The sequence below is a fragment of the Polypterus senegalus genome, chromosome 14 (assembly GCF_016835505.1).
Source record: "Polypterus senegalus isolate Bchr_013 chromosome 14, ASM1683550v1, whole genome shotgun sequence".
Lineage (NCBI taxonomy): Eukaryota > Metazoa > Chordata > Cladistia > Polypteriformes > Polypteridae > Polypterus > Polypterus senegalus.
Genome location: NC_053167.1, coordinates 63,512,768 through 63,533,083, shown reverse-complemented (window position 1 = coordinate 63,533,083; position 20,316 = coordinate 63,512,768). Strand labels below are relative to the sequence as shown.

Below are 20,316 nucleotides of genomic sequence, written 5' to 3'. Positions count from 1 at the left end.
CAAAATACTGGCTTTAGAAAAGACTGAGATGACAGATTGATAAGGAAAATGGGAGATAATATTCATGATATAACTAGATAACAAGTGTCTGTTTTAAACAATAAAGATTTAAACATTACTTTTGAATACCATGTGATGAGCAGTCAAAGAAAATGTATACATTTTGCTGTTTTTGTTCTAGAATTGCATTTGAATACTCATTCTGAAAGAAAACATTTATATATTTTGTTTCTATTTTGTAAAGTGAACAAATCAATGAATGCCAGATCATCACATATTAAAACACATAAAGAAATAGACTACCTACAAGGTATACATATGCTAATATACAGTCATATTGCAGCAAGTGTCAAGTATTATAAATGGTCCAAATAGTGGAATGATTTAAGTTCAAATGTTTCATGACATAAAGACAGATTTTCATGTTAGGCTAATTAATACAACAAGAATTTTAAAAAATGGTCAATATGATTAGGACAATCTGATTAACCATCAAGACCTACCTTCAAATCTAACAAATGAATTATGTCACCCTATGTTATTATTGACAATGGACTACAATTTAAATTATATATTTTGAGCTTTTTTCTCTGGTTGTGTTGATTGTAAAATGAATACATTTACAAGTTCAGTTCTGAGCTTGGGTTCTGAAAACAGCTAGTCTAGTAGCTGTCCAGAGATTTGAATTTCAGCAACACAAAAGCAGGAGCATAAATAAACACCTTTTTCCTAATCCCTGACAAAGAATATATTGTGGCTGCCTTACTGTACAATAGAACAGAAGGCAGCTCTTAAATTACAACAGTATTAAATGGTAAATCTGTACAAAATAAACACAAAATAAATATATACCACATGTTAGTTATCCAGACTTTACCTTTATTGTGCTCTATGCTTTGTAAATAAGGTAAGAATGTTGAACAACATTTGTTAAAATATATTGAAAAATTATGAATCCCTACTTGTGCTTAATGAGGAATGATGCATGCCATTTTTACATTAACCATCTTTATTCCAAACTGAAATGTATACTGAAAACTGTAATGCAATAAATAAGTCTGAAATCAGCAAAATATATATACCTATTATAACTGAAAATAAAGCTAGTACTAAACCATTTGAGGTGTTATGATTAGATTAGAATGCTCAGTCTGAATAATGTAATAATTTTAATGATCAATTTGTGAATCAATAAAAATTGAATTCATATTTTTGTAATTTACTATACATCTTGGAATTCATTCTTCTGTATATTAAAGGATTGTCAGAGAAACAAATTTAAAAAAAAAAAAGAGTCAATGCAAAAAAGAACATTCAGTAGTAAATTTTACAGGTAATAGAGACTATTTCCTAAATCTGTAGGTGAAAGAATGAGATATGCTAGGGTAATAAATTTTAGTATGTTTATCCTTTGCTTTGCTAAAATACCACGTATTAAAACAAAGTATTATACATAACAGTATGTCAAACCTGTGGGTGTATGGGATCAGAAAAGCTCCATATAAGTATCAATGCATGGGTCAGAAGCAGTTTTGCACTGAAATTAATTCTTTCTTCAAATGAATATTTTTCTGTAACAGCAACAGCTATTATTCCTGAAGAAATAAATTACAGGCATATAAGAAGAGAGATAAACAGTACAATAATAAATTGAAGCAAAACAGAAAAGCACACATCATAAACGCAATGATGCTAAAGCATAAATGGTAATCATATGTCTGTGTTGTATATATGAATACACAGTAAAAAAAAAAAATACACATTTTATGAGAGTATTTGAAAATATTATTTAACTCTGGAAAACAGTTTAGCATAAGATTGAAAGTTCTTGTAGTAAAGTGAATTTGGAAAAAAATGTGTACACTTAAGTTTTGATACTTCAAGTTTTAATGATCAATCTGATACATTAAGCATTTTGAAAAAAATGAATATTAGTACATTTTTATGGCAGTAGGGTGATGCAGTGTTAGCACTACATCCTGGGTCCTCCCTGTGTGGAGTTTGCATGCCCTCCTCGTGAGTTTCCTCCCACAATTTAAAGTCACGCAGGGTAGGTGGATTGGTGATGTTAAATGGGCCCTTGATAAGAGTGTGTATGTGTTTGTTTTCAGCATGCAATTGGCTGGCCCCTGCTCAGGGTCTGCTGCTGGTAATGCTGTTTTAAGATTCCAAATTAATATGTACTAGGAAATAATGGAATTTGTACTGAACATTTAAAATTGTTGTGGAGAAGGTTTTGGAATACAATAGCAAACAATATAAAAGCAAAAATATTTCTTGTATACAATTTGTATCATAAAATATATTGTATGATCTGTTGTCAAAATACCTGGGATGGATGGATGCCAGTTGACAAAGCTGACAGCTTTATTTTTGCTGAAGTGCAGATCAGTAAAAGATTGATATTCTTTAAGATGAGTATCTGACTTCCCACCAAAAGAACTTTCTTCTTCTCCAAGAACTTTCCAGTCATCAATAAATGCATTCATAATTTCATTTTGTTGTAAAGCTATTTCAAATCTGTTGTACAAAGGAAAAGACAAATGGTTTGTCTACAATTCAATACCCAGAAAACATATCCCTCTGTGGAGTTTTTCATATTTTTTGCAAACTGTACCAGTAAAATGTTTAACTGGGCCTTGCTGCCACTGAGCAACACAAAAATTCAATGTTAAACTGATAATACATCTACACAGTCTTTTTAAAATGAATCATAAATACTTCACATAAGATGATTAATCCTTTAAATAGTCACCCTTATTGCCATAATGCAATAAGCCTAACCAAGCTCTGGTATGGTAAGTTTTCTATAGAAGTAGCACTGTTGGGTGGTCTTGTCACTCACTTTGTAACATTGTGAAATACAAGGGTGGTTAGTAAAGGTCTTTACAAAAACCTATATGATTACAAAAAGCAACATTTACAGCAAATTCAGAATAAAACCTTTGGATCGACCAGTCAGGAACAGAATATCAGAAAATTTCAGTGTGACTAAAAATCCTACAAAAAAGTCTGTTATAAAGGAATTGAGTATACTCTGGTAGTAGCTATGTAGTATATAATGCAACAGGAAACTGAGAGGAAAGCATCAGTCAACAAAACATGTATGGCAAAGTAAAAGGAATTAAAAAAAAAACAACATTATTTCATGTAAGAGAGTGGCATCGCTGCTGCTTCGTAGTAAGGAGACCTAGGTTCACGTCTCAGGTCCTCACTGCAAGGAGTCTGCATGGGTTTCCTGTAGGTGCTCCAGTTTCCTCCCACAGTCCAAAGTCCTGCAGATTAGATGAATTGGTGATCCTATATTTGCCCTAGTGTATTGTTGGGTGTGGTGCCCCATCCAGGGTTTGTTCCTGCCTTGTGCCTTATGCTAGCTGGGATAAGCTCCAGCAGACCCGTGTGACCCTATTCAGGACTAAGCATGTCATTACAAGTTTCTATGCATTTATTTTGAGAAATTATAACAGACATAATAAATTACCTAATGGACACAGAGTTTATGAAGTCTTTTAGGCTCTTTGAAGTGAATAACTTCTGTTTTTCTTCATCTGAGAACTCTTGGGCTGAATATTGCGTACAGGCGTTTTTAGGATACTTCCTATGAAATGTCATAGTATAATAAGAAAACATATCAAAGTGCATATAAAAACAAATTTGGTTGGAAAACACACTTAATAAAATCAAAAGTGCTATTGAACACTGTGATCTTTTGATATGAAAAAAGTTAAATTGATTTCAAGATTAATTTATTAAGCATGAGCATCATGATAAAAATTTAAATTACTTCATTTACTTTGGAACTCCTACCATTTAGTTTGTGTACTAGCCTCTACTAGCATTGGAATTGCTTGTATGCCTGCATTCTTCTCCATTTGTTTAATATTGAATGTTTTATCTGGGTATGAAGGGCATTCTGCATAATTCTCTTTCTCTTTCACAGCACTATGATCAGAGAACTTCACTGGAGCTCCAAATTCTCTTCGGATTCTAGAAATCTTAAAACAAATCTGAAAAAGACATTGTGATTACGTAAAAAAGCTATATAATGTTTAAAAACACATAATGAAGGCTATATGCAGAATCTATCTATCCAAAATCATTTCATAAGTTACAAAAACAACTGCACTGTCCTGATAATTATGTACTATAAAGCATCATATACTTTAAACATTTATGTACCCGGCTTTTAAATAAATACGTCACTTGAATATGTGTTTTGTTTGTCAGATGATGAACCTGGGGAATTCAAATTACATTGAATCGGGATAGCAGCTAATTATTAAGAATCATTTCAATAACATTTTAAAAGCATACAGTATAAGCAGTATGCATCAGTTCATTGTTAATGACATTTGTAGAAGATTTCCTCTTGTTATTCAAAGTAAATTGTTAATATAAGCGCCTCTCAAGTTAGTCTATGAGTGTTTATCATAATGCTGTCTGGCACCTTTTGTCTGTGATCTTTTACAGACTCATCTTCAATCTCAACTTCACTTCCAAGGGATATCCAGATTTTAGACTCTGGTGGTTTGTATGGAGCCTCCTGTGCTTCCTCTTCTTCTTCTTGTGTTGATGCTTCTGGGGGCTACAGTAGTATTAACATCACAATTAGCTTACTGTATGACAAAAGGTATTAACTTTATAGTACCTACTTTTAGAATAGTAACATTTTATACATATATCTGAACCATTTGGGGAAACTCGCTTAATAAATATAAATAATGACTATACAATGACAGGACATAGAAGTTGAAACAATTAAATAAACAACTAGATAAAATGACAGATGAATGCAAAAATTCCATATTAGATCTGAATCTTTTTCTACTGTTCATAGAACGGCCATTTGAACTATTTAATATTTATCAAAGTAAAAAACAATTATAAATAGAATTTTAATCTTCAAATGAAAAGACATTTATATTTTTTTCAAACTCCTAATTTGTTCCCGCTTATTATTCAGTCCGTTTTTTTTATAAATCTATGCAGGAAAGTAGTATTTTTTCATTAAATGTGCTTATTTGTTTTACTCATTCCAAATTATTGTCCACTTCATTCATTTCTTTAAAAGAACCATTAATTTGTATAATACTAAAAGTGCCAGAGTACAGGCTGATTCGTAGCTATCAAATGAAAACGCCATTAACAGACATTTGGACATGAACCCAGCATATACAGGCTTTAAAAGTAGAACATGCAAATAATAAATAAGACTTTAATGACCAACACCCTCTGAAACCCACCTCATCAATTCATCCCCCCACATCCACTTATCTTCCCCTCCTTATTTGTTATATATTGCCTTGGGTTCCTGTAATTAGAATCACTGTTGTTTGTTGATGACATCTGATAGGAGTTGAAGAATTTGGAGATTAAAACTATTTTAAGATATGTGGTTCATTTTCTTCCTTTGTGGATTTCCAGCTACAAATATGCAAACCATATTACAGACTTTCGATTCCATCTTAAGTTGTGTACTTCAACAGCCACCAATTCTAAATCCATCATATATTATATTGAAAAGCAGCCTACAGTGAGCTGTGCAACTTTCCCAGTGAACATAAAATGTTTGATAAACCACATTATACAGCTAAATTGGAAAAAGGGACCATACTTGTCTACAATAGTTTAAATTTTATCTCTATCACACACACTGTACATCAGATAAATAATAGCCACAAAAGCAAGATGTATCATCTACTTTAAGAACTTTGGAATTAAGACCTAACTTATATTTCTATAACATAATGTAAAATTCTAGCTTGATAGGTCACCAGGCAATTGCAGTGCTCATGTACAGACACAGACACACACACACACACACACACACATTCAAATGCACCAAATACAGTTTAAAAAAAGAATAAATGTCAAGATTAAGTATAATATCACTTTAAAATCAACATATATAAAGATTAGTTTTTAATTTAGGAACAAAACAATTCAAACTATTTCATTACATGTAAAATTTGTTCTTTCTTTTCTTCTGAGCCAACAAGGTAAAAATTATTTCCATATTTAAAGTCTCTGTCATACACCAATAAAATTTCTTCCTCTGGATAGTCCTGGATAAGAGAGAAATAAAAAGATAATTAAAAAGAAATTAATAGTCTTCTTTTGTGGTTCAGAAAGAAACACCAAAAACTGTTCGAAAATGATTTGTGAGACAATGTTATTAACTAACACTAAGGTACATTTTAGTTATTGCTCCATTAATACTTCAGCCCATTAAACGAGTGATATGTGATGTGACAGAAATATAAAAAGTCCAGTTAAAATGTGGGAAAATGGCTGAATAGATGGGAAAAAACAAAGAACTGAATTAAGCTGATTTTTAGCACAAACTTTCAGGATTTTATCGTTCTTGTACAAAGGCTTACAAGCACTGAATGAAATATAATGTGCCTGCGAGTGAGTGGTAAGACCATTTGTAATAAAAGTTAAACAAACTGCTGTCTACTTCAGATCCATTACAAGTACATAAAAGAAACATGAAAAAGGAGGTAAGAAGTTTAACTAATCAAGCAGCTTGATAAGAGAAGAAAATTTAGATTAATAAGATATCCCTTTGGTACAGTAAATGTTTAATTTGGTTTAAATCCATCAAAGAGTAAATCAATACGTACAAGAACCAGCTGTTTAAATGGCTGAAAATCAGACACAACCCCTCTGGTCTTTATATCCAAGAGAATGTCTTCTTTTCTAAGCAATTTATAGGGATTTTCTTGTGTAAGATCCTCATCAGCTCGACATTGAAAAAGCTCCTGAGTTTTTGATGTTAGCACCAGGGGAAATATATCCTCTGGTGGAGCTAGGCATGATGAAAAAGAGCAATTACAAAATTAATTAAAATAAGTTACATTTGTTAGACAGCAATTACTTAAAGTTAGAAATGACCATGATAAAAAACAAATGTTTTTATCACTGCTAAAGACACAACATAAAGGAATTCTTCTGCATTATACTGGTGTTTGGCATTGGCATTGGTAATTGGTATTACATTGGTATTATTGCATAAGCCTATTTTTTAGTTTTCTTTTAACAAGAAAGGCACATCTATAGGGTGGTCCAGATCTAATTATACAATTTTCATTACGCTATAACTTATTAAGTTTATTACATAGAAAATCACCCAAAAATCCCAAACCATCAAGAAGTGTGCAAACTAACGACATGAAGGATTGTCTTTGCGCCGAACTGAAATCGTTCCTGCATATATCAAAGTCATCCAGACGATCTGAATCTGCAAAATTAGATCTGGACCACCCTGTATAACATGTCAGTTTTCTGTGCAAGGTACATATATCATGTGTGAAGGACAGCCAGGTCCCATGCCCGGTAGGGACGCCCCTGCTGCTTATGTTCCGGGGGAGCCTCCATGGACAGTCCAGTACCTCCCCCGGAACGCTTGGTGGCAGCCTCCCTGGCCGACGGTGTTTTCCCAACCACCCGCAGGGCTCCATGGGAGATGGAGTCCTCCACAGCTTGGTTGGGGCCCGGCGTGGCCGCTAGGGGGGCTGCCTGCTTCCCACAGCCCGGCTGGACGAGCCTGCAGCCCCACCCGGAAGTGCAATTAGGACCAGGTGGTTAATCATCTGGAAGGCTTCCGGGTGGGCTATAAAAGGGCCCAGCCACCACCACTCGGAGAGCCAGAGTTGGGAGGAAGGAGACGAAGCTTGTCTGGGAGGAGTGGTGGAGCGAGGTGGAGAATTGTGGTTTGTTTTGTGCTTTGGGACTGTGTTTGGGCTGTGTGGCACGGGGAAGACGTGTCACACAGCTGAAGAAAAAGTAAAGCCTGTGTGTTGTTGTACACGTGCCTTTGCGTGGTCTGTGCCGGGTCGGGCGCAATATAGCGCCTTTTACACATGTTAATTTATGATTAAGTAAGACTTCTACATTGGATGCATATGTTAATATAACCTGATATTATTTTTATATATCCTAGTATTTTTACATATTAAGGAAAACCCATTACAGCATTTCTGTCATTTGTGTTGGAATCCAAAAATGGTAAATACTTATATTTTTCATATTCATTAAAGGTTACTCAGGTTTATTTTAAATTTTAATATTTGATATCTTATTTTTAAAAGCATTGATACCATTTTATATTTTGGCATATACTAGTATACTGCAAGTCGCAAAAACATTCTGGTTAATAATAATTCATGCATAAAATGAAATGTCTCAGTTGTTAATCTACAGTATAAATTATAACCTGTCATAATTTGATAAAAATGTGTTTGGACTTCAAAAACAAACACATCTGTAGGGTGAATTCAGTCTTAGTTTGGAAAGCTGTATTAATGTTCTTGGAGGATTTTGTCATGCATTGTTGCATTCAGGTTTCTGAAAAGGAGCTAAAAACGATTCATAAAAATAAAGTATTTAATATGCTGAATCTATCCTCTACTGTATGCATCAATTTTTTAATCCCACATTTTCCACAACAGGAATTGGTTGGTTTCAAGATTAACTTAGAGGTATCCATTAACCAAATATCATACATGTGGAAGAAAGTGCATGAATATATGGGGAGGGACATGCTCCAAGAAATTTGGTCTTGTCGGGTTGTTCTATTGTCCAAAGATATACACTGACAACAGAAGTGATAGCAACTTTCATGCACCCACTCGGGCAATGTGAACTAGGTTTATAGCTATAATACTAATGACTGATAACTTCTCATGCTGGGCAATGGATGGCTTCAAATAATAATAAATCAACGCACATGTCGAGACACCAAAGCCCCAACACAACTAGGATAGATGAGGCCATTAAAGTAGCAGCCACAGCCACAGCCACATTTTCCCAGCAATACACTTTGAGTGTAAGAGTGGTCAGTTCAGTAAGTGGTGCTGAGACAAAGCGATGAAAACGGGCAGCTCAGTCCAAATAGGAATAGGTTGCAGTGAGGAAAAGGGATTGGATGCGTATTATATTATACCAGCCCAAATGAACAACCCATGTATTGAATAAAAAATATTATGTCTATATTCATTACCCAGCCTTCAACCCATCTTAGATGAGCAGCACAACTAGTACAGAATATTCTGTAAAGAGTATTAGATAGCTAGATTGAAAAAGAGACCCCAAATTTCTATAATAGTTTAAATATAAGATATATCACAAACACTGTAAATCAGCTAAAGGATAAGCACAAAGGCAAAACATATTATCTGTTTAAAGAACTTTGGAAATAAAGACTAAAGTGTATTTATATAACAAACTTCTATACCTACTTAATCCAAGGAACATAATCATTTTTCAAAAAATAGGATGTAGTCTCCAACATTTATTGGTTCCATGTGGGACAAAGAATAGTAGTGGAGTAACCTTTAAGGAAATTACTGTAGATATATTTATCTTACCACATTCAGAAGCAGGTGGTGCAGCTTCTTCTTTTTTACCTACAAGGTTTACAAATATTAGTACATTATTAAGTTAATAAAAACTAAGAAGAGGAGGTTAACCATTTATTTGTAATTATCATTATTCTCATTAATGTCAGTTATATAATAAGTATTAATTACTGAAAATCAAGTTATTTCCCAAAAAGCATAAAGTAAAAATTCTTTGTTGCATTACTTTATGAACTCACTTTTTCAATTATATGGCCACAGGAAGCTCAAGCCTACCACTAGAAAAGGTCCAGGTCTTAAGAATGCCAATCCACTAGACAGCACACTCATGCAAGCATCCACAGTCACTAAAACAGGGCTAACTTAGAGTTGTCAATCAATCTAACCTGGACAGTGTACCTGGAGAAAACCCCTATCAACATCAGGGGAATGTGCAAACTTCAAATTAAAAAGTGACTAACATGGTAATCAAGTCCAGATTCTAAATGTAGTGAGGCTATACAACACAGCAGAAAAATCAGCATAATAAAGAACTGGCATAATAAAGCAGTTTCTGCTGCCATCTAACAGAATATGCTTTGGATCTCAATAACATCTACTTGTAGTGGCTGGTAATACAGTCAAGGTGGAAATATTTCAGAACACCACTGTCTTCGTACAAAGTTCAGCTGTACAATGACCAAACTGAGTTCTGAGAAAAGCAACCGTGAGACCTTTCATTATGTCGCTGTAAATAAACCACAGCTAGATGAGTGGCAAAACAGATTAGGCATTTTATGACAGCAGACAACTTGTTTCACACAAGTGCAAGATAAGAAATATTCAACCAAATCCTACTTTTAACTTAGTCTTGAAAAGATCATCAAAATAAATCTATTGATTTTAACAACTAAACTTAATATTATGCAAAGTATAAAGTAGGTTTATCAAACCTACTTCCTATAAAACTACATGGTCTTCTGATTTTTGTTCCAAATCAACATTTAATTAAATGATAATTCCTCCCTCCTACCAAAGAACTTGATTAACCGCAAGTTTTTTTTCTCAATTTGGGTATTTGATTGTGACAATATTGATTCCATAAACCTATAAACACATCTTAAGGAGTTTGCTGATCTAACAGCTATTTAATTTGTATTGACTTCTTCACACAGAACTGATTCTTTCTTCCATGTGCTCGATTGTCTATTCACAGCAAGGCCTTCTGCCTAACTGCAGCTGATTTAATATTGTTTGTATGTGCACCTGCTTTTTGTGCCCGCATCAGTCTATCTTAATCAAAAGTAGACTAGGAATATGAACAAAACCTGGCATAAAATTCTCAAACCCACCTAATCCAGTAAAGGTAGCAGGGTGGGAACCATTTTGAGCAGCATTGGGAGCAGGACAAGAAACAGCACTAGACAGGGAACCATGATTCATGAAAACACTTCATATTTTATTAAATACCTTTATTAAAAGGCGTAAAGAGCTTCTTTTCTTGCAAGAGGAAACTGAAATGACAATCTGTACACACTGCAGACCACAGGAGGTAATCTCAACAGTAACAGAAGATGTGATTAAATTAATGTTTACTGTATTTAACCGATAGGAGACAAAAAATAAAAATGTGCTTATTATGTGCAATCTAACATATTTTTAGGATTAATAATAAAGTAGCACTGTGGTTTGCAGTGCTGACATTCTGGGTTTGAATACTTAACTTGGTCATTGTCAGTGTGTAGTTTACATGTATGAATTTTTCTCTAGGTAAATTCATTAATTTTTGCAAATTGCTCCAATGTGTGGGTGGGGCATACTGGTTTATTCTATTTTGCACCAAAAATGTCCCCTACATACCTAAACTGGATTATGCAGGTTTCAAAAAGTAATGTGAAATCAATCAGTCCTAATTATTACCGTTTGTCAGATGTCAATCATCACCTTATTTCTTCAGCCTACTTGTTTCACTTTTAGGATCAGCTGTCTGCTTTCATTTGATTTTTAAATTAGGTAATACCCACACTACTTATCCTGTATCACATTAATCATTTATCAGGTATCACCTGTAATGCTTCTCAGATATCAAACTACTGTATTGACATTTAAATTACCTGAACTGATGTTTGGAAACTTAGTTTAAAATCAAAGGAAGAATTATAACTGACCCAAAAACAAAATGACATTTGATCCTAAGCCTAAAAAAATCAAAAATAAAAATGCTCTAGAATAAAAAAGAATGTGGAAATAGCGAGTACAAAAGAAGAGCTCACCATGGCTGGGGTGTCATTTCAACATAGTCATACAAACTTTCACATTAATTTAAGTACATTTACAGTGTTAAATGACATAACTGTATTCCTTCTCAGTCTTCTGAAAATGAAAGGAAGGTGGGATCTCCTAAGCAAACAAGACAGGGACAAGATGCAAATTCCACAGAGATAGTATCCCAGCTTAGAGCTGTAACAAGAGTTCAGATGCAGCGGACTGAGCATACTACATATTTAACAACTTGTTCAGTCATCTGTTTGTCCATTCACTTGTCTGATTTGCCTTATCTAATACAGAGTGGGTGGCTGGTCTAATCACTGAAGCCCTGTGAACAAGTCAAGAAGTAATCATAGATGGGAAGACAGTACACTGCAGAAAACCTTCAAATACACAAATGTTTACTTACACGGGGCAATTTAAAGTCACCATTTACTTAGACATTCATAATATTGAAATATGGGAGGTTACTGAAGTGCCATAAAAATCCAGATGAATACAGGAGCAACCTATAAACTCTACACATGCAAAAGCTATACCCCAACTTTGGTACTGTTCCACTTTGGTCAGTTCCTGGAGCTTAAGCATCTGAATAGTATTACTGCAAAATGACTACAGTTGTCTCACTATTCCCTGGTCTTCTTGCCTTTGAATTGGATAAGCACACTAACAAAATGGATGGATATGTTTGTAATAATACATAACATGCTTCACACATATGTTGAAATGTGACTAAGAAGATAAATCAAATTAAATAATTATACCTGCAGAAGGTTTTGGCTTTCCTTTAGCACTTTTGCTTGATTTTGCACTTCCAGCACTGCTTGAGCTTTTTGGCCTACTGGCAGAACCCTTGGCACCAGCTTTTGGACTTCCTTTACCTGTCATCTGAAAATTCATAAAACATACTGTAAATATGCAACAATTTAATTCAGATATTCTCTGTTTTAACACAGCTAATCAGCTGACTTTTTTTTTATTGATACTAAACTTATGTTTTTACCTTACAAAGATGCAAACAACATAAAAATGATCTTACTGGGAATGATAAGTACTGCAAAGACTTCTGTTTGCACACAATTTTATTATACATTTTAATAAGTCAGAAATAAATTGTGAATATAGTGTTATTGTTAGAGTGTTCATTGGGTAATAGTACCTCTTGGGCAAAAATCCTTGTGAGTCTGACAGTCAGTGAGAGAATGGACTACACTATGGAAATTACTGGATGCAGTACTTTCTCTGCACTTTCTTGTTTATATTAAATGTGATTTTCAATTTTACACTTAAAAGGAAATCATTCAGAAATACCATAATGGCTATAACATTGTCTTTTATTCTGAAAAACAAATAAATTTTAAAATCATGAATAGAGAATTTTGATAAAAGGAACATCTTTCTATTAACATTGTCTATTAAAAAAAGGCGTTAAAATATAAATACTTTGAACAGAATAAGCATGCAAAGAAACCTAATTGGCAGAAGAAACAGGCCTTTTTATTTAACAATCCATTAAGTCAATAATGTAATACTGTCTGATTTGTTTTCCTTACAGATCAATAATTAAAAAGAAAACGAATATGCTTCTTGGCCCCTTCTTTAAAAGCTGCAGCCTCAATTACAATTTGCAAGTAAAAAAAAAAAACAACACAAACATAGTGGGTAAGTACTATTTATGAATACAGTATAATGTTTTGTACACTCTGCACATTTAGCTGCTGACTCTTTGGTCATTTGCCGCCTAACTGTGTAAGTCTCTTCTGATTAACCCGAGTTGCACTGGCTATCACTGAGCTTTCTGTAGTCAGGAAATGTTCGTTCTTTGTGATACTTTAATGCTAATCAAAAGACACAGAAAGCAGTAATATGATACTTAATTCAAATATCAGTTGCAAATTAGCTGCAATATGTGTGAATTATTAAGCCAGGCACTGAACAAACAGGCAACTGGCAACATTTACGTTTTTTGTATTTATTTCTTAGCATGGGGAAGAAAGAAAAAAGTAGGAATTACAGTGTAATCAAACTTGAGATATACAGCAAAAGAAAGCCTGTTAAAAAATCTGTGTTGCAACTAGCTAACTATGAGGAGTAATTCATCCGAGGCCCTGTGGCAGGCCCCACAAATTCACAATTATCAACATTTTCTCTTTTATTCTACAAACACTTTTTTAGGCAGGTGACTTCTTCAATATCTTGCAGTTTTGGTTTTACAATATTGAGTATGATGAAAATTAATAGCCCATGTATTTAACATATCCTAGATTTAGCATAACTAGAATATAAGCAAGCTCACACCAACAACAAATACCTCGGTTGCCAGCTTTACCCATTACGTCAGGATTCATACAAAGTCTTGAAGTCAAAATTCCAGAATGTATATTTACATTATATATATATATATATAATATACAACCCTGTAAGACACATACAGTAAGGTCTTCTAATTTACACCTTCTTGTTATCACAAAAATAACCTTGTACATCTATCAGCTAGCATTTTTTGCTGTTAGTGGTTGACTGTCTCTTGATCACTTTAGTTATTTCTTACCTTTACTTTTTCCCTTTTCAGTGACTATCCTGCTAACCTTCTCCTTTACACCAATCTTATGTAGAAAGGAGCTGTAGAAATAAAAATTTCACTTGGTACACCCTAGATGTCAGGCTTTTGCTGTGTTAACACAAAGCTCTATAGAGGGTATATGGGGAAATCTTAAAGACTTAAGACAATTTACTATGTGATGATGACTGCAGAGAACAAAGTGCCAGTATAATCTAATGACTTTCTTTATGGAAATGGAAAGAGAGTCTGTCACTGGCAGTTCCTTCAGTACTGTAGAGTAGCATCTGAAGTCATCAAAGAATAGTTACTTGCAATAACCCTGTATTGAATTAAGTGGTTTTAAGAACAAATATTAAATGTGTTATACTATTACCAATTTATCTTGTATTTTTTTTTAATTCTTTCTAAAGTGAGGTTTTCCATAGTTGCCTACTACCGTTTTTCAGTGTCAACAGGAGTTACATCAGGTTTAAAAATATCCACCAGTTACTCGTATAGTTTCTAACCTTAATTTAAATTTAGATTTATATTGCTTTCATTTACATTTATTTAACTATACTTGATATGTTGTTAAATACAACAAATCATTTTGAGTTATAGTGTACACTGAATGCCCACGTTATTAGGTACCCTATCTCTATCCATCTTACATACGTCTCTGCCCCAGTCATTGATAGTATTATATGAGTAGACATCCATCCATCCATCCATCCATTATCCAACCCGCTGAATCCGAACACAGGGTCACGGGGGTCTGCTGGAGCCAATCCCAGCCAACACAGGGCACAAGGCAGGGACCAATCCTGGACAGGGTGCCAACCCACCACAGGACACACACAAACACCAAGCACACACTAGGGCCAATTTAGAATTGCCAATCCACCTAACCTGCATGTCTTTGGATTGTGGGAAACTGAAATTTGGTTGGACATATCTGGACTAGTGAGATAAAATGGAATGAGCTATTCAGAAAACAGATCCACCAAAATGGAGTCGACATTAACTTCTGGCATGTTGTGTACATAATACGGATTTCATTGCTCAAATTAACACACTCTGTCCAGCTGTCAGGTTCTCTTAGGTTGTTGTACCCATCAAACTGAAAAATCAGTGCACATGTATTATATTATATGTACAATATATTATTAGCATACTAACGGTGTATATATTAAGTTAAGAATTAAACAAACTTAAATAGAACAAGCACTAGACGTTGAACTCAAGTCATATATTGCTTTAGTAAAAAATCCATTTACATTTAATTGCAAGGGAACAATAATGTAAGCAAGACCTTTCAAGAAAAGTGAAGGTCTGCAATTGATAAACCTGTCTTATTTTCATCGGCGTGTACAACAACATCTTTAAAAAGACAAATAACGAGTGTCATGTACAAAAACTGATAGTTCAACATTTTTAAAAAGACTAATAACGAGTATCACGTAATGTTTATATTTATCGGTACTTAGAAATTTTTAAAGAAGACTAATAACGAGTATCACGTAGGTTAATGTTTATAATAATCCAAAAAAAAAAAAACCAACCTTCGGCTTCCTTTTAAAAATATGTATAGTTCAATAATCCCGAGGAGCGCAAACTCTTGCAAGTCTTCCCGAGTCTCTTGCGTTTCCATGGATGCCACACGTTCCGGTATCGAGCCCAACCTGAAAGCCTATCGGTTGCGTCTTCTTAGACCGGACGTCCCGCCCATATTTAAAGCGCCACTTTCCACTGTTATACCGAGCCGTACAGTTTGAAGTAGCATGTAACTCTTCACTTTTTATGGCAAACCATTTTAGCTTTGTGTTGCTATTTTTTTTTTCGGATATTAAAATTATAACAATGTTAAGCTGTCAGTTAAACATATCTTAGCCCGTAGGCAAAGTGGTATCACTAACAGCGTACATAATAGTGTATGCAAACATTCAATAGGTAAGAATAATCTTTAACTGTGTTTTCTTTTCTATGAACGTTCCAGGTGATCCCAACGAGTACGGCTTAGAGAGTTTGTTACATCGTGATAACATGACGTAAGCGACAGAGTGATATTTATTTAGTATTTAAACGAACGATAAACAAATTTAAGCCTTTGGGTTCTGTAGTTCGGTGGCGCAGTGGCAGCGCTGTTGCCTTGTAATAAGGACACGGCTTGGAGTTTGCTAGGCCTCCCCATGTTGCCGCGTGTTTCCTCGAGATTTTCTCCCAGTCTCCAGACCTGCAGGACAAGTGGATTGACGATGCCAAATTGTGTGTATTCACCATGCGATAGACTAACGTCCTGTCAAGGTATTGTTCGTATCCTTAGCCAGCTAATTGCTGGGACAAGCTTTAACTGCTTTGCGGCCCTGCCCTGCATGAGCGGGTTATTTAAATTTAAATTTGACAACCAATATTCTTTATTTCCTAGATTACTATTGGAATAACAAAATACTTTTGGTAAATTTAAACAATACAAAGAGAATTGACCCCAGCAGACCCCGTGACCCTGTAGTTAGGATATAGCGGGTTGGATAATGGATGGATAGATACAAAGATCTCACAAATCTTACAAGTACATTTCAAATATTCGTTCTGATTTGGGCTTTTTTGCTACTTCCGTTATGTAAAAGGCACAACAGTGTGGGTAAAGGACATGTGTACTATTTACATCAAGGTCTGGTCACTGACTCTTTGGAATTAGTACATTCTCCCCGTGGGTGTGTAAGTTGTACAATGAATGAGATGACCCTCGCAGCGGACCAGCGCACCGTCCAGTGCAGTTTTCTGATTTCTATCCGAAACCCCACTCCTCCAGACCTTCCCGACTTGGATTATGCCTAGTTAAAAATGTTATATTATGTCAAATGTTAGATTTTATGTGTTCGCGTGGATCCATCCATCGGTACAAACACCGGGGGCTACAGTCAGTGCTAGCTGGATTGGAAACGAATTGGAGACAGCAGGGTAAGCTTGCGAGCACAGCCATACTTCTTCGAAATTCTACTGCACCAATTGGGTACCCGCTATTAAAGCAACCGTATGTGTAAGGGTGCACTTGGTCAGTAGGATGCCCCCGTCTACCTGGGGTAATTTCGTATGTTTAATTTATATAATTTTCAATCGGATTCAACAGGAAGAATTACACACTGGCACCACATTCAGAGATGGTTGCACCTGTTTCCTGGATTCGCACTGACTCTCCACATCCTTTTTCATGCAAGAAACTGAATGGAGAGACGTACAAAAAGTTGTATAACCGTGTACAGTATTAGAAGCACATGATGTAGTAATGGCTACAATGATGCTGTGCACTTAACAGGTTAGCGCCATTACTTTAATACTTTATTTGTTCGGTAGGTATATACACTTGCCACCTTAATACGCCATTCAGTATAACGGGACAGAGAAAGCTGTAGTTATCTATTGATGAGAAGCAGAGTAAGGTTAATCTGCACCGTGCTTGTTCATCGTTTTTGGGCGAAAAGGCTGCTTGTTTGTCTCCCTGGTCACATGATGATGATGATGACGACGACGACGACTTTGTGTCATGGGAATACCTTCTCATTGCTATTGCCGTCAATAGATTAACTCAATCTGGAGTTTATTTCTCGTTGAGAGTATTACAGTAGTTCGTGAGCAGTGATATTATTATCCTGTCACAAAGCGGTGAGTATTTTTTCCGTCCCTATTAGGGGCGTCAGGTGAGCGGTTATCAGTCACTTGCTCACCTGTTTAGTAATTCTTTGATTGAAAAGTCGCTTTTAAGTTAACAGGATTTTTTTTCCTGTCCGCGATTGGCAATGCCGTCAATATGGACGATGCAGGCAGACGACAAAACTGCGAACTGTAGTTTGTTTGTAAGTATTATTAGGTATAATAAGGTAAAAGTGTCAGTCACTAAGTCTGCCTTTTTTATTTACCCCTTGCTATCCAACAGATGTTGTGTTATGCAACAGCACAGAATATGTAGCTTTTATTATCATTAGAATAATAGTGTCAGGTTGTTGAGTGCTAAAGCAGATAAAGAATGGAAAGAAGCACTGATGCCTTTTTCTGTTCAAATGAGGGCTGATTTTGAATGTGGCGTGAATACATAATAATCAGTTTAATTCGATTATTAATGTAGGTTTGAACATGGACGGGCAGATGGATGTGTATTAAAGAAACTTCTGGAAATGGTAGACAAGAGATGTCTGTAAAATGGGAAGGACTTGGGAAAAGTAGTTTTTGTGCTATAAAAATGCATAGTTATTAACCAGATGTTAGCAGTCGATTTTAAATAGAGCACACACTTATATTTGAAATTTAATTTTAAAGACTTAAGTCGAAATTACGATTGTTGCTCGTGCTATGTGCATGATCTGATTCTAATGCTCACGTTATGCACCAGTTAAGTGACTATGTATATTGGGCGCACTTGCGTCCCATTCCAGCTGGATAACCGATAAACGCTCACGAATATCGAATCTAGACATTGCAAAGGGGTTCTATAAACAAGTAGGTAAGCAAGCCATAAGCCGTTTTAAAAATAAAACTTTTTTTGTTTCGATTCGCTGCCGATCGATCTAATATCCTTGGGAGAAAGGGAGGCGTCATTCCCCTTGGAAGTGAGCGGCTCAGTTGACTGACTATTGATCAAAATTCTATTCGATATACGGTATATAGATCACATAGGAGCGAGGGCCGCCTTTCGAATGGGAGAGCCTGTGCGTCACTATTGAGCGCATCGGGTAGTCATATTTAGCGTTTAATAAATAAAAATTTACGGTTTTTACAGAACCTCTGAATGGAATGTGGCTGTAGAGAATTTAAGAGGTGGACGTGGTCATAAAACCTCCATAAAACCTCCGTAGACAGCCACTTTAATAGCCTCATGTAAGAACGGCCAGTCGACACAGCAAAATCTTTATATTCTGTAAAAGCAAATGGTTTTAACTTGCACAATTTGTATTATTCATAGTTGAACATCATCAACTAAATCTTTATGATTCACATGATACGTTCATATCACTAAGCAACTTGTCAGGTTAGTTTACTGTGAATGACTGAAAACATTTGACAAGTAAAACGTTTCTGTGATTCAGGATAAGTTGCATCTGTGTTATTCTGGTAATTTTAAAATTTGTCAAGGTAACTGCTTACACATTTTAACTCTGCATTTTATTTCAAATTTTAATGACCCTTTATGTGAAAAGATCTTTAGGTTTTGATTTGCAACCAGTTTAGCCTATTTAAGGGTTGCAGGAATCTGAGCCATTCTTGAAAGTGTTAGATGCAAAGCAGGAATCCAATAATGCTAGTTCATTGCAGATCAGATGAGTGTATCTGGAATGAAAACATTTTTTCCAGAGTTTCTGTAAAGTTTTAGTTTCATTTTTAGGACAAATAAAGTATATCCATCTATCTGTATATACTCTATCACACCAGGGTAAATATGGTAGTGCAGTTGTTAGTGCTGTCTACCAAATATTCAGGGACCCAAGTCTGATTTCTGGCCTGTTACATTTTGCACAGTTTTCATATTCTTCAGATGTTCTTATTTCATCCAGTAACCTGATGTCTGTTTTTCAGCTGATGTATTTCAGTAAAGAAAGGCTCATTTTGTTTTTGGTTTTACAGTTAACTCTGAACTTTTGTTTGTTATTGCTTTTGTGTGTCTGTTTTTAGGTTTTTGGAATATTTATTTCATTGTTTGTAAAGGAGAAAGAAGTTATGGTCTGAGTCAAATTATCTTGGGAGGTATTTTTATAGTTAAGTTTACTTTGTTCCAATTACTTAACAATGTTTATGACTTTAAAGTGTTTAATGTCACCTAAATGAGAATCTAGTTGGGCCATGCAGGCTGTTATTTTGCTGCTTGCTTCAGCACCTTCACATTTTGTATGGATGCAGTTTTAAAGGTGCAAATGCACAATCAATCTGCTGAAATCATATACAGTTAGGTCCATAAATATTTGGACAGAGACGTTTTTCTAATTTTGGTTCTGTACATTACCACAATGAATTTTAAATGAAACCGCTCAGATGCAGTTGAAGTGCAGACTTTCCGCTTTAATTCAGTGGGGTGAACAAAAAGATTGCATAAAAATGTGAGGCAACTAAAGTATTTTTTAACACAATCCCTTCATTTCAGGGGCTCAAAAGTAATTGGACAATTGACTCAAAGGC

The 20,316-nt window shown here is 35.0% G+C and overlaps 2 protein-coding genes across 2 annotated transcripts in view; one reads left to right on the top strand and one right to left on the bottom strand.

The window, feature by feature from the left end:
• Positions 1-15,755, bottom strand: part of dnai3 (dynein axonemal intermediate chain 3) — a 46,030-nt gene extending 30,275 nt beyond the window's left edge. Inside the window, exons 1-10 of the mRNA XM_039735811.1 lie at positions 15,714-15,755; positions 12,374-12,497; positions 9,372-9,410; positions 6,627-6,811; positions 5,961-6,065; positions 4,448-4,585; positions 3,808-4,007; positions 3,482-3,598; positions 2,330-2,520; positions 1,471-1,595 (exon numbers count right to left, since the gene is read on the bottom strand). Coding sequence (XP_039591745.1) covers positions 1,471-1,595; positions 2,330-2,520; positions 3,482-3,598; positions 3,808-4,007; positions 4,448-4,585; positions 5,961-6,065; positions 6,627-6,811; positions 9,372-9,410; positions 12,374-12,497 — 1,224 coding nt within the window. The 5' untranslated portion in view covers positions 15,714-15,755. The remainder of the gene's footprint in view (positions 1-1,470; positions 1,596-2,329; positions 2,521-3,481; positions 3,599-3,807; positions 4,008-4,447; positions 4,586-5,960; positions 6,066-6,626; positions 6,812-9,371; positions 9,411-12,373; positions 12,498-15,713) is intronic.
• A 510-nt stretch (positions 15,756-16,265) lies between these two features.
• LOC120514392 overlaps positions 16,266-20,316 on the top strand; it is a 92,143-nt gene continuing 88,092 nt past the window's right edge. The window contains exon 1 of the mRNA XM_039734735.1: positions 16,266-16,455. Within this exon, the coding sequence (XP_039590669.1) occupies positions 16,341-16,455 (115 nt within the window). The 5' untranslated portion in view covers positions 16,266-16,340. The remainder of the gene's footprint in view (positions 16,456-20,316) is intronic.